General features: G+C 35.3%; 1 protein-coding gene across 3 annotated transcripts in view; it reads left to right on the top strand.

Moving 5' to 3' along the window:
• Positions 1-11052, top strand: part of LOC110454342 (protein rolling stone-like) — a 35683-nt gene that overhangs the window by 6805 nt on the left and 17826 nt on the right. For 2 of the 3 annotated variants that reach the window (XM_021503798.1, XM_021503799.1), the window contains exon 2: positions 10336-10498. In XM_021503798.1, coding sequence (XP_021359473.1) covers positions 10415-10498 — 84 coding nt within the window. In that variant the 5' untranslated portion in view covers positions 10336-10414. Of the gene's footprint in view, positions 1-9917; positions 9991-10335; positions 10499-11052 lie in introns of those variants that run through there. The other variant, XM_021503800.1, reaches the window with a different exon arrangement.

Genomic DNA, 11052 nt, shown 5'->3' with positions numbered 1-11052 from the left:
GTCATCCATGGCTTATCATTAGGTTTTATATTTACTTCTTTACTAGGAATACATTCATTGGCAAAAGATAGATAAATGTTCGTAAATCGATCACATGCTAAATTAACTGAGTCACAATTATAAAAAGTTTCTATCCAATTATGATTAGATATAAGTTCATTAAATTTTTCAAAATTTGCACTCTTGTACTGCCAAACTTTACGTTTATAGACTGGTTTAAAAAGACAAGGAAGATTTATGGAAGCAGTACAACCATCATGGTCACTTAATGATCTATCAACAGAAATTACAGAAGAGTCAATACAAGAAATAGAGTCAGATAATAGTATAGGATCTAGTAAGCTAGATCTAGTACGTCCAGTACGAGTAGGATCTTTTATAACATTAGTTAGTGATAAGGAGTTAATGATGTCAAAAAGAACGTGATTATTTGAAGCAGTGAAGAAGTCAACATTTAAGTCCCCTGTTACTATAACATTAGGAGAGATATCAAGAGCATTGTTTATAGATGACCTTAAATTTTCCCATACACCATTAAGCTCATGAAACGTCTATCCCAAACAAAACTCTACATTTTACTTCAGGTTCGACTGTTTGTATCTAGTATTGGTTAGCTTGGTTATAAAGCTTAAGGTTAACGTCCTATTAACAGCTTGGGTCATTTGGGGACGTGCCTGCATGTATACTTGCATTTTGCGCTGGATGCAGGGTATGTTGGTGTGTATGCCTCCTTACCGTACGGATCTGATGACAACTTTAGAGTTCTACCTCAATGAAATGCCATACCGAAAGCACCAAGCACATACTTCTAATAATTATAATAATAAAAATGCTTTCAATATTATTTTTATATTATAAGAATAACTATGACCGTTTATGGGTTTTTTTCTATACGGCAGTGAGTGATGGCAAAGAAGCATATTGTCATTACTATTACATATATCAATAATAATACTGGTAACACATAACTATTCCACACAACAAACGTACATATGTGCCTGTCGTATACCCATTACCTTGTTGTGTTAAAGAACCCTGCCCCACTGCAGTTTAGTTTATCGGACAGTTACCTCCCCTTAATTTCGCTTTCTATATAACTGGGCCAGGATACTTCCGTTGATAAGATAGCTTAGTCCGTCAGAGCGGTAATATAACAATCAGAAGTGCATGGGTCATATCCCGCTTTAGCTCTTTTACACTCAGAAAGCTGTTGTTGATTATATTCTGCTAATTTCATCTTTACTATTCCGCATTCTTTGTACTCCCGCAAGATATGGATTTCTTTTCAGAAATGATATATTAAAGCTATAGTCTTGCCGGAAGAATCGGTCTCCAATGCGTGGTTACAGATTTTGGCAGTGGTACGGGGATCCTAATTGATGTTTCAAATACTACCTAATTGCCGTAGGATGTCATTATGTTGGTGTAGTATGTGACTTTCTTTATGGCAACAACATCCACTAATGATTTACATTATTAATTGCATTGGAGTACACAATTTTCTATTTATCGGTCATGAACGATTTGATATTCCGTTGCCTATACATTTTCGGTACTTTACCATTTAATTGAAAAACGCGTGTTCAATCTAGTTTAATGCTGATGAATACTGAAAACATTAGTGGTACAGTACGTACGCGGTATAAAGTGGACCTATACAATGTCGTATCACTTCCATCTATACCAAGGTAAGTGGGGATCCAACTATTCCAGCCCACACTTTTAGGACCATAAAGGCGCCAGCATTATCGCGGTAACTTGGTCGTAATTGCAGTTTTTATGACACTTGTTGTTTTATTGCGTACGGTAGCATCAATTAAATTTTGATAGCAAATTCGAAACAAAAATATGAAATGTTAATGCTGTTTTGTGACTTGGTTGAGTACACGATAATGAACGGAGAATAATAAAACTATCGCACTTCGCCCCATTTACTACAAAGTATATTTTATTGATGAACTACACATTCCTAAGACTACCTGGTATACCCAAAGTGTACGGAATACGCCTGGGACAAAAGATCGTGCTGAAATCCTATCGGCCAGGCGAACCTCCACATGTATTAATCAGTATTCTGTCCTGGTTGACAGCACTAACGTCCTAACGACTTCCGCTCTCTGTGGCTGAAGTATTGATTCCCCGACAACTAAAATAAATTATGAATTACTCTGTTTATTCGCCAATTCATTTAAATGCAATCTGTGTATTAGGGTTTGTTTGATGTGGTTGGAAAGTTCAATGAAATATTTATTTGGAATCTTAATCACGTGCCAAATGTATGGTAAACTAGAAAAAGCAGGGGCAGCATGCACTTCGATGAAGTATTCCTAATCAAAATAGGCTATTCAAGTGTTGAAGTGCATCCTATGTCTAGCTGTTAATTTTCTTAGATTACTTGATATCAGTCTTACCTGATTACAGCTGGGATTTCCTTTTCAATTTTTCGACAAAAGCAAGCATGCGCTGTTACCTGTTTGTTTAACCGTACCCTGCGTTGTCACTCACCAAACGGCATTAACACACGAGCCTCTTATTCGTACATAAGAATGGCCGAGAAGGTCCGATTGGTTTTCCGAGTAGGTTGATTTGATTTTCAACTAATAAATGACGAAAACAAATTGCCATACACCATCAAAGAGAACGATTATTTATGTAGAATGTTCTGGTATGTCGAAATATAATTCAATATTTTTAACACTGCAAAACGATGCTTTCCTGGAACCCTCATTAAGCGTTTGGCATGTATCGCAGCAAACGATATAACGCTGATTATGCTAAATATGAAAAGTGATTGCCGAGAAAAAGTTTTCCTCGCATATTTCCCTTATACCCTATATAGCATACAGTATAGAACTGCAAAACGTATCGATGCGTATAGAATGAGGTAAATTTTGCGACAATTCGAGTGGTATTGTTTTAATGAAAGAACCGAAGCATGGCAAAGTATTCATTGTAGTCACAGAGATGACATTTGGTGAAAAAAATATAATTCTCGAGCCAGTTCAAAGTTCAGCGAGTTTCCGATTCATTTATATGGCAGACATGAATGCTGGTCATCGTGACGATGTATTACGTCACCATATCCTTTATCAAAGTCCATGTGACGTCTTTGTCGTCACGGAAGCAACATTTACTGTTGTGCATCGTGTAAACAATAACAATATATTGCAAGTGTCAAAAAAACCACTATTGTGGATCTCCGCAGTTCATGACATACTCGTTAAATAGCTCACTGTATAATGATACTATATAATGGTTCAATAGTTCACTAAATCATGACCCAATAACTAACTATATAATGTTCAAAAAAGCGCTTCATAATGACCCAATAACTAACTTCAGTCAAACCTGTATTAAGAGGCCACTCAAGGGACCGGCAGAAATTGGCCGCTTAAGACAGGTGGCTGCTAAAACCAGGCTCACCCGAAAATCACAACCAAAGTTTTCATACATCCATGGGTTATAATGACATTTTCCCGGCAATATAGAGGCTGCTATGTTATTTTGAAAGTTTCTCCCTTCATCAACAGGGGTACGTTATCATACTTCAATATAAATGCATAATCAATAAAATACAAAGGCGTTTTGGTGATAAATGTCTTGAAATGATGAATATATTTTTGTTTGGCTACACAGGTGTTCCACATACGTTTTGCGCTAGCAGACAACCACCAGCACTGAAATCTACATGTAGATCTACTTTTAATGAAAATCCGCATTGCGATGTATTCTGATCTATGTGGCTAAAATAATTTTCTGATGAAATGATATATCAGTATTTAGTTTATTCATCACTTATAAATAAATCACTCAATAAATCTAGAACTTTGCAAGAATCTTTCAGCTTTCAACTTAGCGTAACGGTTTATTCACAGCACCCATGCGCCGTATGGAAAGGTTAACATTAATGTCCTGATCTCGCAAAGCTATTACAAACCAAATAACGGATATATTATAGAAAGAAATAACGACATAGTAATGAAAAAAAAATCATCCTTATGAAAATAGTGACTGGCAGACCGGAAGCAGATTTGTTTTCCGCATGCAATATAGCAGCAAGTTTTGGTTTTTTTTTATCACATAACATATATTAGACCTGAATAGCTTTGGATACAGTATGTACAGATACCACAAAAGATCGGCTTGTTCTCGTTTCCCCCACTTTTTAAAATAACATGGGGGGAATAATGTTGTTAGAAGGATTAAGTCTGTTTCTAAGTAGTATGGGCAGTATTTACCTGTGTTTTTACCTGTGTTGTTACCTGTGGTTAACCCTTCTATCTAAGGTGGTGTTTTATCATATTAAATTAAATAACACATTATATAAGTTTTTTCAGATTTGTAATGATAAATTTTAAAATTATTTAAATATTAATCATATATATAAATATATATATTCAGTATTAAATATATCCATTTAGTAGTCCTTGTGCTGCTGACAAGATGAAATGTGTTATTTCATTTTCTAGTACTTAAAAAATATTAATATAACTATTTATTGAATAATCTTTATTATTGTAACATTTATTAAGACGCCTACATTACCTTGTACAAATTGTAAGAATGTAATGTGTGTCTTAGCGTGTGGTGTTTAACAGCTAATTAATCAGTTAATTAATCAAAATTCCGAGATGTTATAAGTATCTTATAACTATCATAAAAATCATTGAACAACTATAATTAACCAGGCTATCATTTCCATCCATGTGAGCTAAAAGTGATCACGGGCTATGCTAATTCAATTCAATTCAATTCAGACAAATTATGAAATTGTCATAGGTTTGGGAAAAAGGTTTTCCTAAGGTAACTTAGCGGACTCTTATGAAGCATAATTTAGTTGCATAATTCAGTTGTTTATGAAATAATACAAGTAAAGCCTTAATCTAACCAAATTTCTAGGAAATAACAAAACTTCAAAGTCAATCATGCAACCTCAACATGAAGGTAGAACGAGTACTATATATTATATAATGAAATGAGATTATAACATTTGAGGGGGGCCAATTTGAGATTACTATTACTAAACTTTACTATTCTTAATATGTGAATATTGGTAATGTATTTTAAAATTGTAATAGATTGTGAACTCTTATGTAGTGCTGTTATATTCTATATTATCTGTTTAAAGTGTAATGTAAATATTTGACTGTAAACTCTACATATGTATAAGTATAAAAATATATTGATTATATATAAAGATATTTCAACCCCAAAAAAGTATTAAAACCTTATTTTTACCCAACAAAGCTACAAGTTACACAGGTAACTTTCACACAGGTAAGTTACCTGTGGGGTAAGTATGAAACAGACTATATTTGGTTTGCCATTGTCTTCCTAAATCAACATTTTCCTTTGTTATATAAAAAGTGGGGGAAACGAGAACACCCCAAAAGATCATACTTGTTTTTAAAATCACAAGCTGATTGAGTACACAAGGTGGGATTAATTGTTTTGTTTGTCAAACATTGTTGATGGGTCGGTAGGACGGTTAAGTCTCACCTAGCATACATTTCTAAAATACCTAGTTTCACCTAGCATACATTTCAATTTTCACACCTGATTACAATTTCGTTACAGTCTGTTTCAAAATGATGTAGAACTTAGGTCTACTTTAATCAGAGAAATATTCCATTTATATTCTTTGTAAAGTGACAGGTAGTAGATGAAATATTTTATTTTATTTTTGAAAGGATACTTGTATTTTACATGAAAATAAGAACGATTTTACAGTACTAGGGCTCCCCAGTACTAGCCGCCTGCATGTTATTATAACAGGTACAGTACTAGCCGCCTGCATGTTATTATAACAGGTACAGTACTAGCCGCCTACATGTTATTATAACAGGTACAGTACTAGCCGCCTACATGTTATTATAACAGGTACAGTACTAGCCGCCTACATGTTATTATAACAGGTACAGTACTAGCCGCCTACATGTTATTATAACAGGTACAGTACTAGCCGCCTACATGTTATTATAACAGGTACAGTACTAGCCGCCTACATGTTATTATAACAGGTACAGTACTAGCCGCCTACATGTTATTATAACAGGTACAGTACTAGCCGCCTACATGTTATTATAACAGGTACAGTACTAGCCGCCTACATGTTATTATAACAGGTACAGTACTAGCCGCCTACATGTTATTATAACAGGTACAGTACTAGCCGCCTACATGTTATTATAACAGGTACAGTACTAGCCGCCTACATGTTATTATAACAGGTACAGTACTAGCCGCCTACATGTTATTATAACAGGTACAGTACTAGCCGCCTACATGTTATTATAACAGGTACAGTACTAGCCGCCTACATGTTATTATAACAGGTACAGTACTAGCCGCCTACATGTTATTATAACAGGTACAGTACTAGCCGCCTACATGTTATTATAACAGGTACAGTACTAGCCGCCTACATGTTATTATAACAGGTACAGTACTAGCCGCCTACATGTTATTATAACAGGTACAGTACTAGCCGCCTACATGTTATTATAACAGGTACAGTACTAGCCGCCTACATGTTATTATAACAGGTACAGTACTAGCCGCCTACATGTTATTATAACAGGTACAGTACTAGCCGCCTACATGTTATTATAACAGGTACAGTACTAGCCGCCTACATGTTATTATAACAGGTACAGTACTAGCCGCCTACATGTTATTATAACAGGTACAGTACTAGCCGCCTACATGTTATTATAACAGGTACAGTACTAGCCGCCTACATGTTATTATAACAGGTACAGTACTAGCCGCCTACATGTTATTATAACAGGTACAGTACTAGCCGCCTACATGTTATTATAACAGGTACAGTACTAGCCGCCTACATGTTATTATAACAGGTACAGTACTAGCCGCCTACATGTTATTATAACAGGTACAGTACTAGCCGCCTACATGTTATTATAACAGGTACAGTACTAGCCGCCTACATGTTATTATAACAGGTACAGTACTAGCCGCCTACATGTTATTATAACAGGTACAGTACTAGCCGCCTACATGTTATTATAACAGGTACAGTACTAGCCGCCTACATGTTATTATAACAGGTACAGTACTAGCCGCCTACATGTTATTATAACAGGTACAGTACTAGCCGCCTACATGTTATTATAACAGGTACAGTACTAGCCGCCTACATGTTATTATAACAGGTACAGTACTAGCCGCCTACATGTTATTATAACAGGTACAGTACTAGCCGCCTACATGTTATTATAACAGGTACAGTACTAGCCGCCTACATGTTATTATAACAGGTACAGTACTAGCCGCCTACATGTTATTATAACAGGTACAGTACTAGCCGCCTACATGTTATTATAACAGGTACAGTACTAGCCGCCTACATGTTATTATAACAGGTACAGTACTAGCCGCCTGCATGTTATTATAACAGGTACAGTACTAGCCGCCGGCATGTTATTATGATAGGTACAGTACTAGCCGCCTGCATGTTATTACAATAGGTACAGTACTAGCCGCCTGCATGTTATTATAACAGGTACAGTACTAGCCGCTGCATGTTATTAAAATCTTAAATTATTGTTGATCAAGTAAAACCTCATTAACTAATCTTAATATCAAAGATTGTTTAAAATTCTGTAATGCATTGTCTATAAATTTCAAATGATACAATAACAGTTGACTGAATGTTGTTTTTTTCCCTTTATTTTTATGGTTATGTCTGCAGAATTTCAATCTCAAGCTGATTTTGTGTGGACATACACTGTAGTAGGACATTTTTTTTTATAATTTTCACTTTTCATAATATTACAAATGTCAATATTGTCAAATTTACTACAAATTTACAGAAAGCGAAATTCAACTTTCACATATGTGGAGGTACATACCTTACAATGTCTTTGTTCTGAAGGAATGTTTCTTTTTCTTCCAGTCTCAATGAATGCAAAGAAGTATTTAATCTACTGAGACATACATGTATTCTATACTTTACAGGAATATACTTGGTAAGATAAAACTGAAGAGAACAATTCGTACCATATACCGTAATAAAGTTTTGGTTAATAGCACCGTAGGCATGTGGTATAGACAGAATAGTAACATTTTTAAAACAAGAGGACCATGGACCTAAACGGTCATCTGATTACAAAGACTGAGCAGGGAGAATGGTAACTTTTCAACTTCAATGAAATATTCTAAGAATTTGTTTTCCATGATGGTAGTTTGGGTCAGTAGTTGGTAACTATATGTCAGTAAAGCTATCAGAAAGTATTGAAACTTAAATCTGAATAGATTTCTCCTTTGAAGGCTACGTCCCGCTGTTAATGGTGGTCAAACCTGCCTCATTGATATAAGAAATGATTGTTTCTAACTGATGTTTCATACTGAAATTGTTGTAATCTACTTTTGGCATTTAAAGAGTAGTATTTAAAAGCAGGATTTTAGGTAATTTCCTTTCTTGGGGCGCCACCCTCTCTATCCCCCAGGGGTCGCCTCATTTATTCAAGAAACGATTGTCCTCCTTACCCCCCTAATGATATATCAGACCATATTTGGTTGCAATATCAATTTAAAAAAAAACACCATTTAGGCATTAAGGAGGAATAGCATTTTAATGCAAATTTATAGCTTAGTTCCACTTTCGAGGCCCCAAAACATCCCCACCAATTTTTAGCTCAATGGCACCAGTTATGTACAGTGCTAGTATTTTTACTTATTTTAAGGTGGGATAATGGCTTTTAGTGTCTCATAAGCCAGATTTGGCTGGAAGTCGATATCTGATTGATTTAAATTTTGAAATAGCTTTTACTTTTTGTAAAATATGTTGTTTTAATGTATATCGATATGTGATACTTACACTTACTTATAAATTGTATTGTATTGTAATAATGTGTTAAGTTAAGACATTTAATCTGAAATTCCCTATTATTATGATGAAGACTATAATGGATGAAATGGAAACAATTTTATAAATAAATAAAATTGAACACAAAAAATCAATCCTAAAGATACGTTCATATTCATATGGTAAGACACTTTATAGTACAGCTGTAATTTAATCCTATTGTTCTCTAACTGACACCCAATCTCACCTAGCATACACCCAACACCTTACCTGTATGTAGGAAAATACCAAATGTTTGCTACGTGAGACGACACCGGTAGGACCTGCCCAAATTTGCTGAAAATCGCTGTGTAAACAACTTGTCAGTTCAAAGTGTCAAGCCTTACCTACGGTTTTTAATTACACATTGTAATTAGCTTTGCTCTATTGAGATGTGTTCTTGTTAATATATTGTGATCTTCTTGATGTCAATTTCTGGACAAAATGACCGCTGAATACAGGTGGAGATTACGTCTCGGGTCAGAGTTCTGTGACCGCTGGCCGCGTTAGACAGGTGGCTGCTTATTTCAGGTTCATTATTTAGTTTTTTTCTATCGGGCGGACCACAGACTGACCACGTAAGGGAGGTGGCCGCTCAAGCAGGTTTGACTGTATATAATGGTTCCATAGTTCACTACATAGTGGCCCGATTGTCCACTTTATGATAATTCAATTTTGAAAATTCTGTTACTTTGCGCAATTAATGAAGCCAATTTTGCACACACCAAATAAAGTTAATTTGTGAGTTTCTTTTCAATGTTTGAGAGTTCATCGTAAATTGAAATGTTCTACTTTTGTCTTTAGTGTTTAAATGATTGTTTTCAACAAAAATTTGGGCATAGTCTTAGAACTTAGTTATTCAAGTAAGAATTTGAAAGAAATACATCAAGTTAAGTATTGTAGAAAGTCAACCATAATATAAGCAGATGATGTCCTGAAACGGTTTCCTAGCCCTGTTACCAGTTTTTGACTTAAGAGTAAGTGAACCAAATCTAAAATTGAATTAAGTGTAGGTAATAAAACACGATTTGTGGATCGCCTAACACCAGTGAGCTAAGAGTGCTTTCGGTTACAGTACATGTTAAACAAGGCCCAGGAACGACCAGAGCTAATCACCTTAGGTCCGCTTGTATTAGGGAGATTAATGCCACACAATAGCGATAACTCACTTTTTTCACAAACAAGTCATGCAAGCGTTAATTCATAATTACGAAATAAGATAAAAGTGTAATTGGATTTAAGATATTATGAACACAAAGAACGCGGTACGTGAGAATGCATGGTTCATTATGCTGGTGTAGGCTATATATACACAGGTTCAGAGTTAAGAGACACTGTGCGGTCTTACCATTGATTAGCCGCTCCCTTGTGTGACTGGTTAGGTGTGTACCCAGTGTAGGCTATACACGCCGTAAATACTACTTCGGAGTTTATTTCGAAACATTAATTTATCTGTTACCATTTAGGTTTGTATCGGTGACACCAAAACAACGCATCTTTATAAGGATGGAATCAGATTATTAAGAAAAAGTTTCCAAGACGATCATGGGACTCTCCCGGCACCATCCCTGTAATAAACACAACTTCTTTCTCACTCACGGAGATGGCAGGGACTTCGTAACACTGCAGGTAGGTTCATCACAGGAAGTCAGATACATTATTTATCTATTGTTATTTGCACTCTTCTTGGATTTCTTTAAATCCACTTTTCTTGCTGTGAACTAAATGTTCATACTGGTCTCTCTCGATTAAAGCTAAGCGAATGCAATGTTCCTGTATTTAGTAAGACGTTAACATTATTCAGGCAGTGAGTAAGAGATATATAATGTTCTTGTAGTGAGCTAGATGTTTACATTTTTCATGTTCTTGTAGTGAGGTAAACGTTTATATTTATATTGTAATGAGCTATACGTTTCCATGTTATGTAAAATTCTCTGTTGTCCTTGTGGTAGGCTAGACGTTTACATAGTTTCTCTAATGAGCTAAAATTCTCTGTTGTCCTTGCGGTAGGCTAGACGTTTACATAGTTTCTGTAATGAGCTAAACTTCTCTGTTGTCCTTGTGGTAAGCTAGACGTTTACATAGTTTCTCTAATGAGCTAAACTTCTCTGTTGTCCTTGTGGTAAGCTAGACGTTTACATAGTTTCTGTAATGAGCTAAACTTCTCTGTTGTCCTTGTGGTA

Source organism: Mizuhopecten yessoensis, unplaced genomic scaffold (genome assembly GCF_002113885.1).
Source record: "Mizuhopecten yessoensis strain PY_sf001 unplaced genomic scaffold, ASM211388v2 scaffold7781, whole genome shotgun sequence".
In the NCBI taxonomy this organism is placed as follows: domain Eukaryota; kingdom Metazoa; phylum Mollusca; class Bivalvia; order Pectinida; family Pectinidae; genus Mizuhopecten; species Mizuhopecten yessoensis.
Note: the sequence above shows the minus strand (reverse complement) of the source record. Positions and strands in the feature narration are given on the sequence as shown.